Source organism: Paecilomyces variotii, assembly GCF_004022145.1.
Source record: "Paecilomyces variotii strain CBS 101075 chromosome Unknown C8Q69scaffold_17, whole genome shotgun sequence".
NCBI lineage: Eukaryota > Fungi > Ascomycota > Eurotiomycetes > Eurotiales > Thermoascaceae > Paecilomyces > Paecilomyces variotii.
Window position 1 is genome coordinate 254059 of NW_021167156.1, and position 24562 is coordinate 278620.

General features: G+C 50.0%; 6 protein-coding genes across 6 annotated transcripts; 4 read left to right on the forward strand and 2 right to left on the reverse strand.

Annotated features, from left to right (window-relative positions):
* The first annotated feature begins 184 nt into the window (after nucleotides 1-184).
* On the forward strand, nucleotides 185-1703 carry C8Q69DRAFT_121246 (putative L-PSP endoribonuclease family protein). The gene is made up of 5 exons (XM_028625212.1): nucleotides 185-313; nucleotides 470-573; nucleotides 785-798; nucleotides 958-1131; nucleotides 1256-1703. The coding sequence occupies exons 2-5, from the start codon at nucleotides 528-530 to the stop codon at nucleotides 1400-1402; spliced, it is 381 nt and encodes a 126-aa protein (XP_028481396.1). The 5' UTR covers nucleotides 185-313; nucleotides 470-527; the 3' UTR covers nucleotides 1403-1703.
* A 29-nt stretch (nucleotides 1704-1732) lies between these two features.
* On the reverse strand, nucleotides 1733-6658 carry C8Q69DRAFT_121427 (hypothetical protein). The gene is made up of 5 exons (XM_028625214.1): nucleotides 4525-6658; nucleotides 4285-4470; nucleotides 3754-4222; nucleotides 3116-3700; nucleotides 1733-3062 (listed from the first exon to the last, which is right to left on the reverse strand). Exons 1-5 carry the CDS (start codon nucleotides 6480-6482, stop codon nucleotides 2178-2180), a joined length of 4083 nt encoding a protein of 1360 aa, XP_028481397.1. The 5' UTR covers nucleotides 6483-6658; the 3' UTR covers nucleotides 1733-2177.
* Nucleotides 6659-6990: 332 nt separating this feature from the next.
* Nucleotides 6991-8229, reverse strand: C8Q69DRAFT_481654 (hypothetical protein). The gene is made up of 4 exons (XM_028631611.1): nucleotides 8080-8229; nucleotides 7895-8017; nucleotides 7524-7835; nucleotides 6991-7463 (listed from the first exon to the last, which is right to left on the reverse strand). Exons 2-4 carry the CDS (start codon nucleotides 8015-8017, stop codon nucleotides 7434-7436), a joined length of 465 nt encoding a protein of 154 aa, XP_028481398.1. The 5' UTR covers nucleotides 8080-8229; the 3' UTR covers nucleotides 6991-7433.
* A 67-nt stretch (nucleotides 8230-8296) lies between these two features.
* C8Q69DRAFT_121519 (putative SNF2 family helicase/ATPase) lies at nucleotides 8297-13834 on the forward strand. The gene has a single exon (XM_028625215.1). It carries the CDS (start codon nucleotides 8537-8539, stop codon nucleotides 13580-13582), a length of 5046 nt encoding a protein of 1681 aa, XP_028481399.1. The 5' UTR covers nucleotides 8297-8536; the 3' UTR covers nucleotides 13583-13834.
* Nucleotides 13835-18058: 4224 nt separating this feature from the next.
* On the forward strand, nucleotides 18059-19790 carry C8Q69DRAFT_121524 (hypothetical protein). Its single transcript, XM_028625216.1, has 2 exons — nucleotides 18059-18468; nucleotides 18551-19790. Exons 1-2 carry the CDS (start codon nucleotides 18341-18343, stop codon nucleotides 19680-19682), a joined length of 1260 nt encoding a protein of 419 aa, XP_028481400.1. The 5' UTR covers nucleotides 18059-18340; the 3' UTR covers nucleotides 19683-19790.
* Nucleotides 19791-21678: 1888 nt separating this feature from the next.
* C8Q69DRAFT_121587 (alcohol dehydrogenase) lies at nucleotides 21679-23322 on the forward strand. The gene is made up of 2 exons (XM_028625217.1): nucleotides 21679-21996; nucleotides 22178-23322. Exons 1-2 carry the CDS (start codon nucleotides 21964-21966, stop codon nucleotides 23174-23176), a joined length of 1032 nt encoding a protein of 343 aa, XP_028481401.1. The 5' UTR covers nucleotides 21679-21963; the 3' UTR covers nucleotides 23177-23322.
* Nucleotides 23323-24562: the final 1240 nt, after the last annotated feature.

Sequence of the window (24562 nt, forward strand, 5' to 3'; positions counted from 1 at the left end):
AGCCTTGGGACGTGAGGTGTGAACTCTCTAGTCGTGAACGTGTTCGCTGGCGAATTCTTTGTTTTGATGATACCTTAATGCCCTCATGAGAGAACGATCGTGTTTAGCGTGTATACAATACCATAGGACTGTCTAATTAACATTCTATTATATTATTTTACAAGTGATGTATCCTATCAAGATACATGTCCTCTGTTGTCATCATTTACCTAGCATCCCAGTAGTACTCTGAAATACTTCTTTCTTCTACCCCTCGGCGGGGTTGACGGGCAAGTTTTCCGCCTCCGAACGCGGGCCAAAGCGGGAAAGTCCAGTCAGTCAGTTTCCCCTCAACTCACCAACTAACGAGATACTCCAAAAGGCCTCCACTTTTCTCCCTTGGATTTCTTTTTGAAAACTAAACACCCACTTCCAATTGACTCATGCTCAGAAGCGCTGCCAGATTGAGTCTCACTTCCCAGCATCTTAGCTCTCTGTCTGCACCTCTCCGATCTGCGTCTTCGCCCCTCTCGACTTCCACCAAAGCAATGGCTGCTGAAATGACCCCTGTTTTCACCAAGGATGCCTGCCCTCGTGAGTATTGTCTTTCGTCTGCTGTTCTTTTTATATCTTGATCCAAGATCTGCATCTGGATCTGTATCAGAATGTCAGAGTGTGAGGGGTAGATGGATCGCTAGCTAGCTAGCTAGCCTAGCTGAGCTACTGCCATCCCCCTACAGCTCTATTCCATGCCATGATTATATCAAAGTATCAATTAACTGACTGTCTCGTTTCTCAAATCTAGCTGCGGGACCTTACGTACGTCATTGACCTTCCCTTATACCTATTCATCTCCTTCCCTTATCACCGCCCACTCCAGAAATCTCCGACGGACACATCCCACATCACATACATACCTACCTATCAACCCCCCGTCAAAACACGCCATTGATCCTCCAAACTAATACTCCTCAACAGTCCCAGGCCATAAAGGCCAACGGCCAGGTCTTCGTCTCTGGCCAGATCCCCGCTGACGCCTCTGGAAACCTGGTCGAGGGCACTATCGGCGAGAAGACCGAGGTGTGCTGCAAGAACATCGCTGCCGTTCTTGAAGCTGCCGGTTCGAGCATTTCGAAGATTGTTAAGATTAATGTATGTCATAGCGACCCCTTCTTGCATATATATATATATTTCTTTCCCTCCCTTTCTTGGTGAACCCCCGATGGAACGACCCGACTCATGCTGATCATAATGTTTTGTTTCTAACGGAAAACAGGTCTTCCTGACTGATATGGCCAACTTCGCTGAGATGAACGCCACGTACGAAAAGTACTTCACTCACAAGCCCGCTCGTAGCTGTGTTGCTGTTGCGCAGCTGCCGAAGGGTGTGCCTGTTGAGATTGAGGCTATTGCTCTGCAGTAGATGGATAGCAAACCTCTCCTTAATGGTCAGTTAGTTAGTTAGGGAGGGAGGGAGAACTCCCGTTTTAACTATACTATACTATGCTTATATAAAATATGAATGAAATGAAGAATCTTGATATGAATTGAAAATATGTTGTTTGGGTTGGTTATATAGGTTAAATAAAACTACGAGAGAGAGATTCGTCTCGTTGCTGTTACGTACTTGCATTCTATTTTGGCTGAACTAACTTAAGTATATAAGATACTGTGCATGCAAAAGCGTTGGGTTTAGCCTGCAGGGACTACAAGACTATGTACAGTATTATATTATAGAACAATACAGTACAGTACGGACTAGCCTGACTATTTACGTGGATACGTTCTCCTTACATAGAGATACTCTGTATCAGAGTGAAGAAAAGCATGTTATTTACGCATTAGTAAACCAAACTAGAATCATATGCGAGGGGAATATTGCAGTAGGAGACACTTCTGAAATCCAGACACCAGCACAAGGAAACAAACTCGAACCATGATGCATGTATGTGTGCTGCCGACGTCAACGCTCAATCTAGCGGAATCAGAAAGGAACATCAGACAAGGGAATCGTGAAAGGGACATGCGAGAGAGAGAGAGAGAGATGTGAGATGTATTCATGAAATGTCATGGAAATTAAGTGGTGGGTCAGGTTGAGCGACATGGGTCTGAGTGTAGAATGTCGAAGATGCTGGTGTTCTCGAGATATGTTGGAGGATGTATGTTAGATGTACTTGTACGATCTCTCAAGTTCATCTTCATCTTCGTCCGAGCATCCCGGTCATTCTCCCACCAGTTCCTGCCATCAAACTCTGCTTCACTATAGCGTCTGCCGCTGCTGCTGCAGCAAGGCGCTCCTTTTGCCGGCTACGATCCCGGAGGTAACCGGCTGCTTCTGGGCGCATGCGGAGGATTCGAAGGATCATGTCGTCGTTGGGCTCCGCTTGAGCCTCGCGGCGTTTCTCCTCTTTCGCCTTCTTCATTGTACCCAGGTTCCGCGAGAGCAGAATACTCTTGGCGCGTCTTGAATTTGGCATGCCAAACAGACCGAGCGATCCGCCCACCTGTGGAGGTGCAGATTGACGGTTCTTGTTTCCGTGCTGGCGCGAAACAGTCGCTGAAGCCATACGCTCCGAAGTACGGATGAGGTTCTCAGTCGGCTCGAAGTAGAAGAAGTTGAGAGTCTGGATCTCGTGGTATTTGGGTGATTTCAAGATGTCCATTGGTACACCGTTCGCTTCGCCAGTTTCGTCGTCAACGGCATGGAAGAATTCAAGGAGCAGCACTAACCAGCGCGACACAATATCGACTTCTTGCATCGTCAACGGTCTCTGGTGCGACGGTTTATCAGAGAGCGGGGGCACAAGCAGACTCTCGATTGTAGCGAGGACTTCCTTCCACAGTCGCGCCATGACCATTCGCATGGCCTCGGGAGTCAATGTTTTGTTCATGATGGCGAAGTTATCATTAAAGTAGGTGAACAGCGGGCTCAGTGCATTCTCCACTTCCTCTTGGGTAGGCGTGACGGTCGACTGAGTGCGGTTTCGATTGAGGAAGCTTGATACGGTAGAAATACTCAGTCCTCGGGACAGCAGTGCCTTTAGAGCACGGCGAGAAAGACAGTGTCCGATGTATGCAGAAAGCTGTGCTGTGGTTAGCAAAACGCGCCGTGTCAGATCGTACAGTGTCAACTGACCTTCTCGGTAATCTTGCGAGTCATATCCCTTTCTGTACGCTTCAAGGTTCTGAATGCTTTCCCGAAATAGAACTGTATGTCGTCTCTCTCACCCTCCATGCTCACACGCAGAAGAAGCCTTCCTTGAGTATCCAAGTCGAGCCAGTACTCCCGCGGCATAAAGTCGCTAAAATGCGCTGGGTCTAATTTGAGAGACGTTCGGCCAACGTAATCATGGTCGCCAACTGCATCCCAGTCCCATAGGGTTGCAATTATGTTCAGTGGGCCCTTCGTCGTGATATCGACAGTGTCATCCCACCTGGGGTTGAGGTTGTTGTATATGATGCGTGTTTTTGCTATGCGCTTTTGATACTCGTCGGTCAATACGACATAGGGGTCACTACTACCGTTGATATCGCATGCTTTCAAGTCCTCTGCTTCCACGATCTTGATAGTGAAAACATATGTCGTCAACTTCCGTATTTTCTGCGGCGTGATAGGGTTGTGCCTTGCAATGACCTCGGCACATGCATCAACATTGATTTCGCGTTCGAGCTTGTCGAGTTGAGTAAGGGCATATTCGATACTGTTCAGTTTTACGAGCGACTAGCTTGTGTGTCAGCATCCTGACTCTTGAAAAAGTGCACGGTGGGATTTACCTCGGGCAAGAATTGGAACGGCTCCACTTTGTCCTTGTTATTCCAGGCCTCCTTGGCCATCTGCATCAGCTTCTCCTGTCTCGTCTGGTTCAGAGCTGCCTCCTGCTCCGGAGTGAGCCTGTCCATTTCTTTGATAAACATCTGCTCGAGTAGTTCACAGTATCTCGCGACACCCTTTCCTATTGACTTGGACAGAGCAGTCATGAACTTGGCATACTGAAAATCATCGTCCCACTCAAGCTGAACCATCTGTTCGATGACCTGGTTGAAGGAGCGGAAGATGTCAATGGCAGAAACGCTATGTCGCTGATCCTCCTCTGCCACTTCGTTTCCTTCCTCAACGCGAACAGTGAAATCATCCCGTCTCACGGCTTGCTCTACCCATTCCATGATCTTGTCATCCGTCAATCTAATCCAGCGCCAAACAAAATCGGCTAGTAGATCTTCAACGTGGAAAGGGAAAGACTGGCTGTAGGAAGAATAACGTCAGCCTGTATCTGTGTGTCATTGTCGAGGGAAAGTGTAGCATACCCAGGAAGATTCTCAGTGTAGAGACGTCGTATCGCAACCAACTGTCTGTACATGTCAAACCCATCTTCGATGCCCACCTCAGTGCCCTGTTCTCGCGCGTGCTCAAGTATCCGTGTAATCATATCCCTGGCATCTTCCGCATACATAGGGAAAATAGAGCTGATCAGAATTTTGAGGGGATTTACACTACCATCGTTAGCAACACATCTTCGTGGAGGAACCGTTGGATCGAGCACATACCCCATGATCTCCGGGTTATTTTTGTACCGTTTCTGTATCCGCTGAGCAAGCTTCGTTATATCCTCCCCAAACTGAATAACGTGGTCCAATTCCCAGTGCTCTTGCGTGGGTGGGACAGCTTTGTGGAGCATTTCCTGGTATTTATCTTTTGCCTTTTCAGAAAGTCCATCGTGGATATAAGACCTAAACCGATCAATATCTTGGGGGTTTTCAGTGTAACTGGGATCCATTTGGATGTGATTATCCAGAATGTACATCACTGGGCCTATGGGCCGGGGCTTGGTCTCATAACAGTGCATCATGCAATCGTATAGCTCGCGGAGTAGTGCTTCGTGAAGTGAGGATAGGAGTTGTTGCATCAATAGAATATCATGAATCGTCCATCTCTTCCGGTCGAAGACAACCGAAGCAATGAAGCTACTGCGCTTTCTCCCCTCGTGCGCGGGGGCATCCTTCACAAACGTAAAGGCAGTATCTAAAGTGTCCAGATCAATCTCATTATCAACAAACTTCTCCCGAACGACGTCCAGAAATAGGACGACTCGACTAGAGGCCGGAATACGCCAGCGTAGACAGATCTCGTTGAGTAATTCACTTGACTGCTTCGAGAGCAGCTTGATCGATGGCACTTCGGAAGTAGCCTGAGTAGCCTCGAGTTTCTGATCCCTCAGATCATGACTTAGAGCATGAGCCAAAATGAACCTGTAGACAGGCCTTGGATCGGACGGTATAAAAGTATACACATCGGACTCCGAAACTGTGTCGACGTCGTCTGCCAGCGACAGAGAACTGAGATCTACCGGTTGATCGATCACATACGAAGTATTACCAGTGTTATCGGACAGTGTTCGTGACAGTTCCGAACGTGGCGAGTCGATAGGTGACTGCTCGCTTGCAAGAGAATTGAACTGCGGCAGGATGCCTCCAGGGGTAGTCTTGGCCAGTTCAGGGTTTGACTGGACAATGGCAAGCATCATCTGAGAGAGATCGGGTCCTTCGGCCTTTTTCCAGGCCTCGTATCCTTCCTCATTGTCAAAGTCGTCCTGGGAAAGAGTCTTTCCTGTCTTGAGGTTCAGGTGGGCCTGGTACGTCTTCAAGTCCTGCAGAGCTGCTTTTTCTGTCCAGATTGCTTTATTCCTGTTGATATCGGATTGCACCTGAGCTAGATCCATACCAAATATCCCAGCCACAACCTGAACAAGAGGCATATCCTTCACGTCGTAGCTAAGAGGGGCGACTACGCCGATGGTCGAGCTTGCACCGTTTGCCTCCGTGAGGTCCTGATCATGGGAAAGCAGCTTGGATTCCAGCACTGCCAGTCGGCTTGTCAATTCCGGCCTCTCCTTTGCCCAGTCTTCGGCCTTCAATATCAGGCTGATCAAGCGAACAAACAGTGCCACATGCCTATCCACCATCAACTTCCAGCCGTCCTCGTCCGGACTGTGGCCCTTCGAGAGTTCCTTGGTCGCGCTGGAGAAGAATATGAGGACGAGATCTTCCACACGGCGATCCTTTTCCATGCGCTTCTTAAATGACTGCTCCTTCAAAGTGTTGAGGAAAACAGCAAATGTCCGCACCACCAAAGGATCCTGATATTCCTTATTTCTCTCCTTTCCCATGAGGACTCCCGTCAGCCTCTTCTCCAGCTCTGATATGAACCCATGCGGAAACCGTGTGCTCTTCGAGTCCCTGATCAGGGAGAAATCCTTCATAAGATCTTGAAATGAGGTGGAAGACCGGCGAACGTGAGTTTGCGGCGCGGGGACGCTCTGCGTACGGCGGGCTCGAGGCTGGAGTAAATACGACAGGTAGGCAACTCGTAGCGCGTAGGAATAAGCGACAGTCGTATTGACGATGCGCCTCCGCGAGAGGGACAAGACGCGCGAATGTCGGGCCTCATTCTGAAGGCTATTGATGCGTCGATTGACTCTGGAAGATTGAGTGGATGATGTCGACATGGGAAGCTATGTTTTCTGTATCAGGACTCCAGCGGTTTTGGGGAATCACGGGGTGCGAGAGCATGGGTTCAGACGTGCAAGCCACAGCGGCCCAGGATGATCTTGTCCACGATTTTTATTTTCCCCGACTGTGCTCTGAGGTGATAAAGAAGGCCGAGCGGTGATATTGAATCTGGGTACGCAGTGCGCGAATCCCTGTAGCTGAGGCGGGGAGGGGAAGATCTAGGGGGAGAGTTGGACTCCCCTGAAACAGTAACTATTAGTTAGTGGCTCAAAATAAACTGACGTAGACACGAAGGGCGGCAACTCTTGACACCACATCAGATAAAGCTGACGAGCGACGCAAGGAGACATGCGAGGAGGAACTGAACTAATAAGGCTATATGGCTATATTGGTGATTTCTACAGGCTTTATAGAGGAAATGTTGTCAACATTGCTTATACATACTGGAGGGGCCATGTGGGGACACGCCGCTCTAAGTCCGCCGCGCCGTATGGCAATAATATTTGACTTGGGAGCGTCAGACTACTCAGGCCTTTTCTACGCTAGATAATACCGATTAAAGAATTGACTCAAGATGCGAATCGAACCCCGTTCTCCCATCGCAAAATTTAAAGGCGGGACAAACCTCTCGAGAGTCAAGACTAAGATCTCCTTGGGATACATGATTGCTGTGCTCACACTTGGGAATGATGCACGTTGTCAGAAGTCGTCCTGCTAATCAGAACGGGCTGATTTAAAGGACATAGGTAAATGCTAAATGCAAAAACAAGTTAGTTCCGCATTTTGCAGACAATAGAATACTTCTTCGGAGATTGAACGGAAGCGGCGCAGAATCCTCCTTTCCAATAATGGCGAATTGATCGATCCATTGGAAACGTATTGCTAATAAAACCTGAATTGACGCCGTAAAAGATAGCTATGATATTTACACAGATTTCTGAGTTCTTTTACCAAGTCTCCTCACCATGCTTGCGCGCCTTTACCGGAGAGGATTAGCTTTTGCACAAACCGACGTTGTAGGGACGTCTTGAACTTACCCGGACAGCACCTGGACCACCCAGTTCCTTCTCGAGACCATCTGGGAAAGTGCGAGGCACCGATGGCTTGTCGGGATAGTAGAAGGAGACTAGGCCACAGAAGCCGAGGAAGGCTGCGACGAAGGTCCCGATGGATAGTATAGCCTTGCCAGACGTGACATGGGTGTACTGCTCAGGACTGAAGACGTTAAGGATATCGTTGTCTTCGTGAAGAGGTTCGCCAAAGTTTCGTCTCTCCTGTTTGTCGAACCAGTCGCCGTAGGGATCTCTGAATGCCCGCTTCAGGCGCGGGGGGTTGGGATAGTTGCCGTTCTGCGACGAAATCAGTCAATTGAGGGTGCAGAAGCGCGCAGTCGTTCGAAAAGCAGTACCTGGCCTGGATCGTCATTCTCAGCTGTCGAAGCAGACCGGATCTGAGAAAACGTAGAGCGGGGGAGGACCTGGCGTGCGGTGACCTGGGTCAGACGCCCGCCGACCAATCTCCGGGAAAGCATCTGTAGAGCCATGACTGTGAGCACAGAACCAACTGGACAGAAAGAATGCAGATATGACAAACATTTTCAATGGGATTGGGCACGACAATTGTGCTCCAAAGGCGTCAAAGGAAGCTGTTGTCGAAGCCCTGCGGGTGTGTGAACCGAAAGTGACGGGTCCGGGAGGTTTGGATGACGACCAAGATGGCGTATTTCGGGCACCGTAGTCAGTAGCCTTAGCGCCTTGGCGCCTTAGAGCCTCAGGCGGAGAGTCGCGCTTACATACTCTACACGGTCTCGTCACGGTAGCAAATTGCGTCGACCGGGCGAAAAACCACCTCTCCACGCAAGCACCGATCTCCGCGACTTTTTCCGTCACCAGGCACGCAAAATTGCCGATAACTATGCCAAACTGCTTGTGGCATCTCGACTCAACTCGCCGTATTCGTTGATGTCAAAATTTCCCGCTCCAACCTCGTCGTCGTTGGGAAAGCTGGGGTCATCTGAGAAAAAGGCCCCTGTCGCCCTTGGTAACGAGACATGCAAAACGGTAACCTGAATGGCACTGCACACCCGCACGAACGCGTGACGCCCGAACCTGAGAACAGTACTCGTACCTCACTTGGTCCTGAAACTCCTGCAGACAGCGCAACGAATGGTTTGAGTAATCTGGGGACTAATGAAGACACGGTCGCAAATCAAACCAACGAGGGTCCGCCGTCCAAGAAACGCAAACTCACTGACTCGACCTCGCGGCGCTCCAGACCTCCTTCACCTCCCTGGAAAAGAATCGGAGTAGAGGGTCCCACAAGCTTCTTCGATAATGGCCGGCGCAGATCCTCGAGAACAAACGCTATTCCTCTCGAGCTGCAGCCGCAATCAGACAAGAGAAACACGCGAGCAGCTCGGAAGGAATATGTGACCAAGTCCCTCACAGGTCGCGCACAAGGCACTTCATCGCCGCTGGCCTCAAGTGCAGTCAAAACTGAAACAAATGGGAGAAGGTCTCTCGGTGGGAGGAGCTCCGCAAATGGAACTCTCGCTGGATCTCCCAGGAAATCGAGCGCAAAACCCGCAGCTGGGAAAGACCAGGTTTCCCAGTCGCCAGCAGCAAGACCGGCCAGTACGCGGACACGGTCGCGGAGTTCCGCAACCCCAAATGCGTTGTCTCGTAATCAGAATGGCGAGACCAATGGTATCGGTACGAACGGTGATGCACGGAACAGTTCTCTATCGGCGGCTACCTCGCCTGTTGCGGCTACGGACAGGAAGGCTTATGCGAGAACCGTTCGGGAGGAATACAATGAAGACGAAGCAGAGAGTACTCAGAGGCTTCCGAGGCTACGGTTCAAGGTTAAGAAGCCCTCTCTCGCCATTCAGCACCCCTCCCATGTTCTGGCTCCAAGGAAGTACGCCTCGTTCCGCGCCTGGATTGAGAGTGGCGAAGGTATCAAGGGGGACAGTGACATTGTGAGTCCGGATCAGGCACGAGAGGAAGCAGAGAAAAGGCTTAGAATACTCGAGGCTGGGGAGCCAGGAGGGGTACTCAGTCCGGAAATATGCTCTGTATATCTCACAGAACAGCAGGAGGAGCCACCACAGCAATATTCTCATCAGGATCACCTTGTCGCGCACGCTCTCTATTTCCGAAAGCTGTTGGAGCAAGAGCACAGGCGCCACCGTAACATGGCTCGACTGTTTGCCCAGTGGTGTGCAGATGCATGGCGGAAGCGCAATAAGGATCCAGAAGATATCCTCAGAGAGCAGGAGGAAGAAATGCGCTTGAGACGGAAGCAGTTAGCGAAAGATCTACAAAAGCAATTCGACTTGGTCCGAGCAGAGGTCGACAAGATGCGTCTAGCTCGCTGGGAACAAGAACGAAAGGCCGAAGATCAGCAAGCTCTTGACCGTGCTATCAAACAGTCAACTCTACTCTTCGAAAAGAGGCGTTTGGAGATTCTAGGGGGGCCTGAGACTGATGCCGACGAGTCTGATGAAGATGAACAGGAAAGTGATGGTGGCGAGTCAGAGGAGGATAGCCAAGAAAGCGACGCATCTGAACTCGAAGAGGAAGGCGAAAGCAATATGTCCAGTACTGATTCCGAGAGTGAGGGAGATGGTGCTGACGATGATGCCAACTTGACTACTGAACAACTGCGCTTGAAATATGCAAACCTTCCATCGGACGATTTTGACGCCGAACGGATGTCAGTCACTTCTGATCAGACCGAGTCTTCTGTGCACAGCGAAACATCTCAAGCAAATCATGTGCCCGAATTGGAACATACTCGTGAGCCCGATGATGACGCCGGTTCTGCGTTGGTTACGCAATACACTCCTGATCACGTTTCTTTGGATGAAGTGAATCCATTATTATTGGATGATAGTGATGAATCCACTGATATGAGTGACGATATGGGTGATAGTGACGACGAAATGGATAGCGATGACGACGGCAGCGAGGAGGAAAGCGATGGGGACAGCGCGCCTGGATTGCTAGGGTTCTTCTCTAAGAAAGATGCCGCAGCTCTCAGGGATAATGAGGAAGATGATGGCGCTTCTGCAAATGACGCAGAGGAGTCAGGGTACCAAGATGAGGTCTCTCTTGTCCCGACTGGGGTCCCTGATGAGAAGGTTAATGGTGACGAGACCAACGTCTCTCCATCTTCTCCGGAAGATGTGGCTGACGTTCAACATGGATCTCGTCAAAGTGGAGACGTATCAAGTCAGGCTTCCCCTGGCACGGTCGTGACTAAACCATCGGAATCCGAATCTATTTCCTCATACGAACCTGCCTCAGAGAAACCAGCTCCGCAAGAAGACCGTCCAGCAACTGCCGTTCAGCCTGGTTCGCCAGCTGATTCCACCGCTCCCCTCGCTACTTCTGATGCAGTTATAGCCCGTGCCGGGAGTCCTCATACAGTTGGATCTACGGCTACACCGGGCCTGAAGACAGCAATACCTCACTTACTCCGAGGGACTCTGAGAGAATATCAGCACTTTGGTCTAGATTGGCTCGCTGGTCTGTATACTAACCATATCAATGGTATACTGGCTGATGAGATGGGTCTCGGAAAGACCATACAAACTATAGCTCTTCTGGCTCACCTGGCTGTCGAGCACGAGGTCTGGGGCCCACATCTAGTCGTTGTACCGACAAGTGTCATACTTAACTGGGAAATGGAATTCAAAAAATGGTGTCCCGGATTCAAAATCATGACCTATTATGGAAATCAAGAAGAACGGAAAGCGAAGCGTCGAGGCTGGACGGACGATAAGAGCTGGGATGTCTTGATTACTTCGTATCAACTGGCCCTACAGGATCAGCAGGTACTCAAGCGGAGAAACTGGCACTACATGATCCTCGACGAGGCTCACAATATCAAAAACTTCCGTTCTCAGAGGTGGCAAGCACTTCTTACATTTAAGACAAGAGCCCGACTTCTCCTCACTGGCACGCCTCTTCAGAATAATTTGACGGAACTGTGGTCACTGCTGTTTTTCTTGATGCCTTCGGATGGAGATGAGGCAGGCACTGAAGGATTTGCAGACCTCAGGAATTTCTCCGAGTGGTTTAGACGTCCAGTGGAGCAGATCCTGGAACATGGCAGAGAGACTATGGATGAAGAAGCAAAGCGAGTCGTGACTAAGCTTCACACGGTTCTACGTCCATACATTCTGCGTCGTCTCAAGGCCGATGTTGAGAAGCAGATGCCAGCAAAGTACGAGCACGTCGTTTATTGCAGACTTTCGAAGCGCCAGAGGTACCTCTACGACGGATTCATGTCTAGGGCGCAGACAAAAGAGACTTTAGCATCTGGGAATTACCTCTCAATCATCAACTGTTTGATGCAGTTGCGCAAAGTCTGCAATCATCCAGATCTCTTTGAAACTCGACCTATTTCCACTTCTTTTGCAATGCCCAGGTCGATAGCGACGGAATACGAGATCAAGGAACTGCTCGTGCGGAGGCGATTATTATACGAGGATCCGCTTACGAAACTAGACCTTGACTTCCTCAACCTTGCCCCTATCTCAAGGGAAGGGATCTCTCGCAGGATTGCCGACGATACAAGAAGGATAACGGCCTACGGTTCCTTCAAAGCACTCCGTGAACGTCAGTACAACCGGGCTAACTGGGAAATGGAGTTTGACGGCTCTTCTGTCAAATCCACCGTGATCTCAATGGAGAATGCATTGAGGAAGAAGCGGGTGGGGGAGCTCGAAAGATGCATGTACTTTGAATCCAAGCGCCACGGTCTCACCCCTATCTACGGGCAGAGCCTAATGGAGTTCCTCACCTCTGATAATGCTCAGAGGGCCTGGTCTTCTCATCCTTCCCGTGGACGTTCGATGGCAGACTGGCTCTCCAGTCGATCGTCCGTACTCGCTTCCATGATTTTATCAATTGAAGACAGGGCACACGACATGGAAGGATATGTTCAGCGGTTTGCGTGTGTAACACCGGCAGCGATTGCTTCCGGTGTCACTGAAGCGGCTCTCACACCCATTCAGTCCCGGTCACTTTCCAAGGAACAGAGGTTCCCGCCATATGATCCGTTCCACGAAGCTCAGATGCGCTTGTCTATAGCGTTTCCCGATAAGAGACTTCTGCAGTATGACTGTGGTAAACTGCAGAGACTAGACCAGCTGCTTCGGGACCTTCAGGCGGGCGGTCATCGGGCCCTAATTTTCACGCAGATGACTAAGATGCTTGACATCCTGGAACAATTCCTCAACATCCACGGACATCGGTATCTGCGCCTCGACGGCACCACGAAAGTGGAGCAGCGACAGATGTTGACTGAGCGCTTCAACAATGATAACCGCATTCTCGCCTTCATCTTGTCTACTCGATCAGGTGGGTTGGGTATCAACCTTACAGGTGCCGACACGGTCATCTTCTATGACCTCGACTGGAATCCAGCAATGGACAAGCAGTGTCAAGACCGTTGCCACCGTATCGGTCAGACTCGCGATGTCCACATCTATCGCTTTGTTTCGGAGTACACGATCGAATCGAATATCCTTCGCAAGGCCAATCAGAAGAGAATGCTCGATGACGTCGTCATTCAGGAGGGAGAATTCACAACCGACTACTTCACCAAGATTGACCCACGAGAGATGATCGGTGACGACGCGTTGGCCAGCAATGATGAAGCAAGCGCAGCCATGGATCGTGTTCTCAACACGAGGGTCGGTGGCACCGTCCGTGCATTCGAGCAAGCAGAAGACAAGGAAGATATCGATGCAGCCAAGAATGCACAGAAAGAGCTTGAGCATGCGGATGATGGAGATTTCGAGGAACGGAGCGTATCGCGCAGCACGCCGGCTCAGATGGGCACGCCATTAGCGACAGGCCCTGCGGAGGATGAAACTCCCGGTGCGCAGACGATTTCCTCGCCACAGGTGCATACTGTCGATGAGGATGCCGAGGTCGAACAGCAGCCCGGTCACATCGACGATTACCTGTTGCGTTTCATGGAGTGGAATCTCAGAGACGAGCCACTTGTGCTTCCGCCAGATAAGACCCAGAAGAAGTATAGGAGGGGCAAAGAGCATCGCATTAAGAAGAAACGTCTCTGAGAGGATGGTTACGGTTGATGGACGTCATATGTAGCATCTTTGGATTTGTCTTTCTTTTGGTCATATACCAGGCTCTCAAAACCACGTCCGGGTCTTGGGCGGGAACTTGTCATGTGTGATGGCGTCACGTGTTTCTTTTTGATCTTTATATTAGCGAGGGAAAGGTGCACCATCATTCCAGCGGAGTGCTTCTGTCCAAAAACGAGGGTTTCCTACAATACATTCTTATAGTCTTAGATTCCCTTGGTTCCTTTCACTTTCCCCGATGTATTATCTACGCTACTTCTAATTTCTTGATCTTTCCTCTTCAGAAACTATTACAAGTGCTGTCTATGTGTGTTCTCCTACCTACTTTCGTTCATCAACGATGATACGAGATACCATTGGCGAGGACGGGTTGTGAAAGGGGATCAGTAGCTTGGTTCTGTAAGATATGCATTGATGCCACTTTTGATAATGATAACGAGGGTGCTTCCCCAATATTCTTCGCTCATGGGCCAAATATGACGATGATATTTCTCTGTCGAAGTAGATTTGATGATAACCTTTATGATCACCTGATGAGGGGAGTCGTTTCGTACACTGGCGGTGAACACCGGACCGCCTCAATGAGCCCAGTTATCCATGACGTCCACCAAACCGTATACTCCATACCCTGTTTGCGTTGGTTTCTAGGATATGCCCCTTTCTAATTTCTAAAGTCGACCTTACTCTCATCAAGGATTACCGCATTGCATCAGTCAGCGGGACTTTGCCGGTCAGGAAGGTAGGAGGTACTGCCAAATTCTGACGAAAGGGCAAAAGTACTCTGCCTCAACACGGTTTCGAGCTGACACTTCTCTGCACCAGCGTCTCCAGGAGAACGACAACGCCTGTGTACAGCGTGGTATAATTCGTGAAACATACATTAGTTGGGATGTTTATGATCTACATGCATTGGTGACTTTAGAGTAGATCTCACAGATCCCGGTCAGTCCATGTGGTTTTTCTGTGCGAAAGACGAGCTGTCGGAGCTGAAGAACCCATCATCGTCACCACTCCATCAGGCAATTATATTGGACTTGTTGGAGAGAGAAAAAGAGAAAAACTAGATGAATATGAAACGGGCTACTTAAAAAATGCCACATGGGACGCAAGATGACTTCATTTAGGTAATAGAAGGCCCTCTTTTGGCAGCCGTTGTGTGTTACCTTGCTCCTGATCTGCATGCATTCCGTCGATCGTCCATGACATGGAGTGGCAAATGAGATTGATCTGGCATTATCACTAGATAATCGAAGACAGAAGGAATGTTCTTGTTCTCCTTATCCAAGCACGGGAAGTCCATGAGGCTATCCGCGGAACCCCAAGGCAATCGAGTCCCGACAGAGTGGGCAAAGTGCGCAAATCCGGCGATCACCCACCCAGGAACTAAGAAGCTGGGACATCCGCCTTTCCAGCTCCCGTTTGTTTACTTTCACTTATACCTGTTTGGTGCGGATTACAATTACTAGCTGGCTAGACCTAGTTATCTCCAGCTTCGGCCCCAGCCTCAGCCTGCCAAACACACACCAAGGTGACAAGGTCCCTCCTCCCTGGATCTGCAAGGCGCACGAGGCAGCATGGATGTTTGTGTGACCTCGGCTGAGAAACGGCTGCTGATCTTCACTTGATGGATCAGATTCGCCTTCAAAGCCGGTGCTTTTGTCGCCTTTGTGGGTGGGACATCTATACGGAGTACAGCCTCAGTACTCCGTACACTACTCTACAAATCTGCCTCGAACGCTCTCGAAGCCGTCCGTGCACGGTTGGTTCAGGGGAGAGAACTCGTTTCCTTTTACTACACAGAGCTCTAGACAGAGTGCCAACGAGATACGCTTTACATGACTCCGTACAGAGTAATAATAACCAGGGCCGTGTCTGCCGCCTTCCGTTGCCTCCTCACCCGTTTGGATCGTTTCAGCCGCCTGTGACGGAACCCCAGAAGACGAGTAGGGCCGCAATACGGATTAGTGTCCATGACCCTGCCCTTATCCACCCCGCGGTGCAGGGACAAGCATAATTGATGGGACTTTGAAAGTGCATACGGGCTTGCACGGGCCATAGGTGCATGAAGAAGCAGCGAATGACACGGGTACTGCACCAGCTACGCTTGCAACCGAGAAACCTTGTCTGCTGAGATGCCTGGAGGACTTCTCCCAGCAGTCATGGATACGGCGATGCAAGGTCGAAAGAGCGACGGCTGCATGATGTGACAGCCGTCAGCTTTCGGCCGTAATTATGACGCGGCTGTGCCAGGGTTATAATGACACTACTGCCCAAGTAGTACACTACTCAGAAATCGGCATAGTACTCGAGATATTAGAGTATAGGGATGCCCTCGACTCCGGATAATTAGAGAACACTACTTTCGCCAGCGTCCGGATCCGTTCGACTGTCAACAGGGAGTCATACGTAATCCAGAGCCGAGTTATTCACCTTTTGACCGAGAAATCCTCGAAGCTTCGGCGAGTTTTGAGTGTCAAGCCTCGGCCACCAGTTCAAATTCATCCGCCTGGATCTTCTGCGTGGAGCGTGATTTAGCGCTCTAGCGCGCCGGGGAACATCGCTCCATCTCCTCTCGGAAACGCAGGCTGTTTGCCCTAATGTCCCGTATGATTGGTGGGGGCGTTCTTCTGGCGCTGGCCGGGAGAGCACCCGCGTGCACGATCCGTGGATAGTCTGGTAACTGGGGTCGATCCGTCACCGCAGCTGCAGTACAATTATACCATACTAGGCTGGTCGAACGATCCTCAGCATCACAGAGGTGATAATAATAATAATATACCAGCTAACTAGTGAAGCACAACCGTGATATCTTGCTGAACCGACTCACGAATAGACTAGCTACGGAGTATGTTTCTGTACTCGTCAGGCTATCGCGGGTTAGGATGAATTACTGTATGCTGGATATGGAGACGCTTGCACCAGATCTAGACGCTGCTCAAGGACAGCCTCTGATCATCTGATGGCTGCTGTCTTTACCGCTATATCCCCAGTTTACTTCAGGTGGCTCCCTTCTCGAACAGCGTCCCATCCAGCCATCATCTCGTTGGCCTTCAGTCTTATCTAGTAGATATCTAGTTCTACTCTCCGGCTCTATCCTGCTTCTTCCGGTCAGGACGGCCCGCTCACCCCGCTCCCAGCGTCTCTGGATCGGCAGTCTGCACCGGAGATCGATCTCATCACCCGTGTGTCGTTATCCATCCGCGGGAGTAAGGGATGCTATCCCACCTGCTTGATTCAGTGTGCAGTACTCTGGAGGAAACACTAGACCAGTAGTCTATACGGGACAAGTTTGTCAACTTGACGGACGAAGCAATCCTTTCAGATAGGTCATGGGGAATACCATTCTGGGACCAAGACGTGGAGTATCGAAGGCCCCTCACCTCCTCCGGGCTCCTCCAGGCTCCTGCTGCAGATACGCTAGTTGAGAAAGAGGAATGTCATTCACACGCTCGTCACCTGTCATATATGCCTGTCTCGTCCCGGGAGGAGGGATCAGATTATCAGTGGAGGACTGTGCGGCACTGCTCCAGTCCCGACAAGAAATATCACAAACTCGGAATCATCTGCAATACGGAGTAGAAAATAAGCATTCGGAGCTTGACCACAGCTACGGAGCAGGTTTACCGGGCGTTGAGCCACGGTTATGGGTACAGGTATAGCACTACTACGACTTCGACGTCCTCCAGCGCGTCAAAGGAGGGGACCACAACCCAGATAGGCAATCGCACTGGGATCGATGGAGGCACGCCAAGAGCCTGGGAAAATTAGCGGAGGCGCTAGGATAGCGATGGATAGTTACGACCTGGTGGACTTAACAAGCACTCTGAGTTCTCTAACTATGAGTCGTGACAAACGAACATGAGCCCACTACGAGGGGATGGATCGGATCGGCGACCCGCGACGTGATGGACTGTCCACCGTATCCATTGCATCGGGGTCTACTTCCTCATCCTGAGGGTCCAAGCCACAGCAATCAGAAGTCTGCGAGATTTCTATCATTATTCATTCCTGATTTGGAGGTACATCACATCCGTTTGTTCGCCATGGCGGAAGCAACCTTTCACCCGGATCCTGCCAAGAACATCCAGGTAAAGCTTACTCCATGTTCAAGCGGGCCTGCAGAAACTCTTACGGCCTCTTGCCCCGTTAACGGCTGCGGCAAATAGTCGAGGATGCATACGATACCCAGCGGCAGAAGAAGGACGTGGTTGAGATGTAAATGAGTTGTGAGGACAATCCCTTGTAGGGAATTGACCTGCCCATCTGGGACGACCCAGATGATGGTCCTCTGCTCGAGGTTCAACCCCCGGTATCCCCCTCAAAGAAGCCCAGCGGGAGATACGATACGTGTCTGCTGGTCAGAGCCGTCCCTTGCACCGTCTCAGACCGGTGCCGCCCACTAAGTTGCCAGCTAGCAATGGCTCTAAGGCTGGCTGGTGCCAATGGCCTGCCTCACCGGGGATCGCGCCGGCCTGGATACATGGCGAGGCCAATCGACGCGGCGACCCGGGGAGCCGATTAGCCTTGAACGCTCAGTTGGCTCGTTCGCGCCTGGTAGCCACATTCTGGCCGACGGAGCCCGCTGAGGAGAACATCCATGGACATGGGCTCACACGAGGCTGCATTTACATATACTGAATCCCGACGCTCCAGTCTGTCGGCACTGTGACACCTGCCCGTCCTTCCCCAAAATTTCCCCTTGTCTCAACGGCCTGCCGTACGTCACGAGCCATGAAGCACTCAATACCGCCTGAGGTATGGGAGAAGAACAAGCCGGACATCGTGTACTACTACGTAACTGAAGAATGGCCGTTGAAACAAGTCATCAAAAAGATCCGCACCAAAGACTTCCATCCTAGGTGAGCACAATGTTCAGGCGGGCGCTTCTGACAGAAAGCCTCAAAAGGCATTGCAGACTGATTATGCACCTTTCCCTGCCAGTGAGACCCAACTCCGCAGTCGACTAAAGAAATGGCGGATCACCAAGCCTTCGCGACGGACGCGCAAGAAGCCCCGAGAGCAGAAGCAGGAGGTAAAGGCGAAGAGCGAAGATAACCAACCAGAGACTGCGTCTTCGACGGAATCGAAACCACCAATGGTCCCCGCGCTGCATCCATCGGCAGCACCAGTACAAGCACAGCAACCGCCGCTTTCAATTTCATCACAAACAGAAGGATCGCAAAACCAGCTATCAACAAATACCGAATGGTATGATCCGAACGAATGGTTCATCAAACAAGAGCAGTCGTCTCTTCAGAGTCCGGCGCCGTTCAGTGGACAGAATATGAATAACCACTGGGTCTCCCCGAAACCACAACAGCCAGCCGTGATCCAACAGAATGGCAGCAATCAATACCACCAGAGTACGCCTGTCATGCAACAGCAGTATTCGACAGTACCCGCCGCTGTTACCCTTCCATATGACCAGATCCAACCCGTCACAGCTGCGAGCAATACTGTTGCGGTGACTGCAATGCCGATGATGGCGCCCACATATAACGGTCATACGTATGCCGCCGCCCAGACTGGCGGTCCGTCAGACGTAGGGATCAATTCCTCCGCTCAATGGCCCAATGGGTCTCAGCATATTGAGATGGATCAAAGTTATGTGGGTGGGTCGTATCCTGCCATGGAAGAACTTACAGCCTGGAGTGCCAACGCGATGCCCCAATATTACAACATGAGTGCGCCGATTTCCTCCATGACGGCCTACCCGAACCAGATGCAGTCAATACCGACGCATGACTCCAGCCAAATCGTTGCTCCACAGCAGCCTTTCTCGCCCTCTTCCTCGGCTGCTTCGCTGGACGACTTCAGCGCAGGAAAGACATGGAGGCGTGCGTCAGAGTTCAATATGCATAACCATGTTAGAGTGGATCGGCAGGGACGGCAGCGACGACCTGTGGCGGATAGGAGACGACCGAAGCCTATGCCTATGATGGATACTAGTATTATGGCTATGCCCGGTCAGCCGCAATTTATGGTTCACGAGCAACATCCGATGATGTCTGCCAACATGTATCCGCACCCAGGACAGGAGCCTTTCGTGCACAAACCGCCTGGCTGCGGATAGGTTCTGATAGATCAGCAGGCAACTGCTATTCCCGACTCAAGTCTGAGGAGGCTGTGTCCTGCTGATATACCATCCATGGGGAGACTTTGCCATAGGTACTATACCGCTGGTCAGAGTTCTCTCGCTGATTATGACCTTGATATTTTTATCGGGTATCGCGATCAGGCGACCTCGAAGCGTGTGGTCATTCGCGACTGCAAATTCTGTTGTGTCGCATGGGGTGCGCATATGCGATTTTCTGTTTTGACTGGAGGCGCCGCGTTTCTGGGTGCCCGTGTACCTTTCTTTCCGGTCGTCTCTTGGACGCCTTGCTTTATATGCATGACTTTGTCGTTTCTATATACCCATCCGCACATTTTACCCTTCCTTGTCCACGAAGGAGTTGTATTTGCCGTGTACAGTGTTTACGACGTCATTTATTGGTCATATTTTTCTCCTTCTCTCTTTACATCCAGCTGGCCCAGGAGGCGAGAATCTGCTTTTTGAAAAAAAGAAAACTCCCTCTTCTAAGAGGTCTCTGAAATCTGCAAAAATGAGCTTGTGGGACCATTGGCGTACTGGCTATGGTGGCATTCATGTCTTATCGGTAACTAATGAATCGGGCGTTGGTTCTGTGGTCAAGAGGTTCTTGGAGTTGTTGGAACCGCGGTGGCTCGTCTGTCATTTACGGAGATATTTTTTTTTCCGAGTCGATGATATCCACGGCCCTTGGGTTTGATCATGATACGTGCTAGCAATCTATTTGAATCATCGAAATCCCACCTCTGTTAGTGTTTCTGGTTGTAGAGGTGGCGCAAGTCATTGCTTATCATCCTGGGATCCCATCAATCTGGGATTGCTCCATAAAACCATGGACCCTTACTTAAGCTGTTTGGGGACGAAATATAATAGGTTACGACCGGGTTCAAGCCGTCTAAATTGCTTTTTCCGTACCCAACAGGTTGGTTGTTGAGCAGGCCATCACAATAATAATATAATATATGATAATCATTGAGCGCTAGCGAAATGTTTACAATATACTGGGTTCAAAAGTTTTCTGTTTTTTCTCCACTTTTTTCTAACCTCTCTGATTGGTCTATTCAAAAACGACCGCATGTGACTTTGAATTGCTGGGTGTTACCGCCTTCTTATTTGGGTAATTAAAATAACTCCTCCTAACCTCCTATACAGGTTTGCGTCTGTTTTAATTAATTTACACCCTTTACAGTCCTTACCCCCTGCTTTCTTTTGCCTATTAAAGCTCGCTTTTAGAGCATTTTATTCTATTTAAATACTGGCTTCTTATTGGTCTGTCTGAAATATCGACTATATCAGTTAAATCCCTCCTACCTATCCCCCTTCTGCCTATTCTGCCTATAGGCTTTAGCTTCTTATACTATCTAGCAATTATTAACCCATTAGATAGTTCTTTATAATATAATTATCATCCACAGTCGTTATTACACTAAAGAAACCTGATAAATTACCTGATTAAGCAATCAACCTATCTGCCAGGCTTTGCCAGCGCGCCAGCGCGTCAGCGCCAGCAGCCAGCTTAGTCAGAACAGCCAGCTTGGTCACTACGCTCAATGATTATTTGCTACGGCCCCTCCTAGCCGTAGCGCACCTAGTACTAAGGTCAGACGAACCTCGGCTTGTTGACCGGACCTTGAGAGAATGCGGGGTTGGCGGTTCGGCCGAGTTCCCGACCGGATCCAAGCTCGATATGTAATTGATAACCTTGAATTGCTTACCCGACTTCAACATGCTATATCAGATTAAAATCATCTCATCCGCTTCTTGTCAGGCAGTGTTCACCGGTGGAGTACCTGAACAAGGGACTAATAATCTCCCGGTAGCGATATTAAGCAGCTTACGGGATAGTTAGTTACTATCTACACTGGCTTACATTAGTTAGTCCTTGTTTCGCCGGTGGGTTCCAAAGGTACTTTTGTAAGGAGTACCGACTGGCTGGGGCTTTCATTCCGGCATCTTGAACCAGTCTCCTTTTATTATAATTATTATTATTATTTCTCGCATAAATACGATTACGTTTTATCTTTGCCAGTGTTATTTAGCCGGGTTTCATTGTGATCTTTGCGCTTGTTCCGAAAAAGGGCATTACATACAAGGTCCGGCTTGAGCTGTTTTATGCGACAATAACCGAAAGATCGTCCCTATCCTTGATATCGCTTAGGGATATTATTATTACCTCTCGGGATTTGCAGACTACGTGTGACGTTGCAGAGCTTGGTACCGCGTTGTTGTGCGGACAATTCTTGATTGCATTCGATCAGGAACAATGCGTGCGATTCAGGTTAGCCAGTATGTGAGGGTATGTATAATGTCTGGGTTTGGGGTTTTATGATTTCAAGAGTTTTATAGTCGTGTTTATGTGTTTCTGCTTTGAGTTGTTTCTCTTTCAACTGTTTAGTATTCCTTGTTCCTGTTGGCCCATTCTTCAAAAACACCATCGACATCACATCTAGATAGAATATCTCGCTCACAACCCACAGGGTCCCCTCGACCTCAAAGTCACAGACCTCCCAACTCCCTCTCCGTCTCCAGACAACTACCTCATCGAGATCCATTCCGCCGGAACAAACTTCTTCGACCTACTCCAAATCCAAGGCAAATACCAAAACCAACCACCTCTTCCATGGATCTCCGGCGCCGAGTTCGCAGGCACAGTCCTCGCCACGCCTACAGGAGCCTCAACCCCCAAGTTCAAAGTCGGTGATCGTGTCTTCGGCGCTTCTCAGGGCGCATACGCAACGCACATCCTGGCTCCCGAAGTATCCCTCCTCCCCATCCCCAAGGGCTGGAGCTTCGAAGACGCAGCAGGCCTCTTCGTCACTGCGCCCACCTCCTACGGCGGGCTCGTCCATCGCGCCAACGTCCAGCCCGGAGACTGGGTTCTCGTCCACGCCGCCGCCGGCGGAGTCGGGCTGGCCGCAGTCCAAATCGCAAAAGCCAAAGGCGCCACGGTCATCGCGACCGCCGGAACAGACCGTAAGCGCGAAATCGCCCGTTCGTTCGGCGCCGACTACGTGATCGACTACAAACAACCTACCTGGCCTGAGGAAGTCAAGAAACTCTGCTCCGCCCACCGCTCCGGCAACGGTAAAGCGGGCGTGGATATCGTGTACGATCCCGTGGGGATGATCGAGCAGAGTCTCAAATGCGTTGCGTGGAACGGCCGTCTACTTGTCATTGGCTTTGCGGCCGGGAAGATCGAGAAAGTCGCGATGAATCGCGTCTTGTTGAAGAATGTGAGTATTGTAGGCTTGCATTGGGGACAGTATGCGAAGCATGAGAAGGAGACGGTGGACAAGGTCTGGGAGGGGATTTTTGATTTGGTGAAACAGGGCAAGTTTCGAGGGACGGCGTTTACGGATGAGAGTTTCGTCGGGTTGGAGAGTGTGCCGAGGGCGTTGAAGGCGCTGGGTGGTCGGGAGACGTGGGGGAAGGTGGTTGTTAAGGTTGTTGATGGTGGAAAGCAGTCGAAATTGTGAAGGAATAATCCTCGGTGGATGTTTGGATAGGAGTATGTATATACATACGTGTGTCGTTTTGGGACGGCCAGGGAGATTCTAGCAGAAAAGGAATGGCCACTATAGACTTGTCTATTACTTACTTCTATCGTGCTGATGGTTGATTGAGATTCTACTAGAGAAATCTGGAGAAAAAAGAAGGTAGATTGTCTTCTATACTGAATCATATTCCTATTCTATATTGATGTAGGTGCGCAAGGAGTCATGCTCTCGTGGAAAGAATCCCCGAGAGAGATGCAGTGAGCATGAACTATGAAGGCCCTGATGGTAGGCTTGATCTTGCAATCCTTGAGCGAAACAGGCCTCGAACGCAGAGACTGCAGACGAGGACCCGTCCCAATCCAGCTCCAGTCGACCCAGACACAAGACGTGAAATTGGGCCAACTGTCCTTCCCGAAGAAAGGGTCCGTGAGTTGTCAAACCCTCTTTTTATCCAGAAACTGGATATTGGAAGATGGCAGGGACAGCTGGATTGGGGGATTGCGTGTGTGTGGAGTTTCGAACTCTGTTTCTCCTGTGGAAGAGCGATCTTCTTTAGTTCTGGGTGCGACATGTCCTGGGTTCATCACAAGTAGAGATACACTGCATATTGTAGCACCTAGTTGTGAGTTGTGAGAATGGCTTGCATGTTACCTGCTCCAGTTCGTATGCGATCCGGGTCGGATCTCTGAAGACGCTTCTCTGAAGATGATTAGTTGTCAGTTGTTGTATGTATATTTGCTCTAGTTCCATGGAAATTCATCATTGCATATAGAACGGATGTGGTGCGTCGCATGCCTGGCCCGTAGACTCTAGCATGCTGTTTGAAGGACGTGGATGTTTTCAATTCTCGACCTGAAAGAGAAAAAGTTGAAGAAACGAAGAAAATAATGGCAGAAGCTAGGCTGTTTCGGTCACTGACAAATCACGGGTTGTCGCTCTTTACCGCCCTGGGCAGAATCCCGATAAGGAAGTCAACTTCCCCTCCTCACTTATTCTAATAGTTAATATTATTATTATTGACGGTCGATTCAAGAGCAAGCCTAGAATTTCCGATTCTGAGTTCGAATTGCAGCGATCAGAGAAATAGCATTTGTAGGATGGTGGTTGATGTTATCGGGGCTGATTTGCGCGATATTTATGCTATCTGGGAAATACACGTATGGATCAGTCCGGCAACGCTCTAAACGAAGGTTCAATGAAAGCCATACTCTATTCTACTCACAGAACCATGGAGAAAGTCAATACTTATAAAGTAACGACCTATCCAGGGTTCAGAAGTGGTCTAACTCGTGATTCACTTCGGAACGAAAATAACGAGCGAATCGTTAAGTCTGAGAAGTATGGCAACTTTGGTCTGCCCAGTCA

Excerpts from the sequence above, each read along its gene's own strand:
- C8Q69DRAFT_121246 (XM_028625212.1), top strand. The coding sequence starts at position 528 with ATGGCTGCTGAAATGACCCCTGTTTTCACCAAGGATGCCTGCCCTC. Across the intron at positions 1,132-1,255 it reads CGAAGATTGTTAAGATTAAT|GTCTTCCTGACTGATATGGC; the intron begins GTATGTCATAGC and ends AACGGAAAACAG.
- C8Q69DRAFT_121427 (XM_028625214.1), bottom strand. The coding sequence starts at position 6,482 with ATGTCGACATCATCCACTCAATCTTCCAGAGTCAATCGACGCATCAAT. Across the intron at positions 4,471-4,524 it reads AATAACCCGGAGATCATGGG|TGTAAATCCCCTCAAAATTC; the intron begins GTATGTGCTCGA and ends TAACGATGGTAG. Across the intron at positions 3,701-3,753 it reads CGTTCCAATTCTTGCCCGAG|TCGCTCGTAAAACTGAACAG; the intron begins GTAAATCCCACC and ends CACACAAGCTAG.
- C8Q69DRAFT_481654 (XM_028631611.1), bottom strand. The coding sequence starts at position 8,017 with ATGCTTTCCCGGAGATTGGTCGGCGGGCGTCTGACCCAGGTCACCGCA. Across the intron at positions 7,836-7,894 it reads AGAATGACGATCCAGGCCAG|AACGGCAACTATCCCAACCC; the intron begins GTACTGCTTTTC and ends ATTTCGTCGCAG. Across the intron at positions 7,464-7,523 it reads GTGGTCCAGGTGCTGTCCGG|GCGCGCAAGCATGGTGAGGA; the intron begins GTAAGTTCAAGA and ends TCTCCGGTAAAG.
- C8Q69DRAFT_121519 (XM_028625215.1), top strand. The coding sequence starts at position 8,537 with ATGCAAAACGGTAACCTGAATGGCACTGCACACCCGCACGAACGCGTG.
- C8Q69DRAFT_121524 (XM_028625216.1), top strand. The coding sequence starts at position 18,341 with ATGAAGCACTCAATACCGCCTGAGGTATGGGAGAAGAACAAGCCGGAC. Across the intron at positions 18,469-18,550 it reads ACCAAAGACTTCCATCCTAG|TGAGACCCAACTCCGCAGTC; the intron begins GTGAGCACAATG and ends TTTCCCTGCCAG.
- C8Q69DRAFT_121587 (XM_028625217.1), top strand. The coding sequence starts at position 21,964 with ATGCGTGCGATTCAGGTTAGCCAGTATGTGAGG. Across the intron at positions 21,997-22,177 it reads AGGTTAGCCAGTATGTGAGG|GGTCCCCTCGACCTCAAAGT; the intron begins GTATGTATAATG and ends CACAACCCACAG.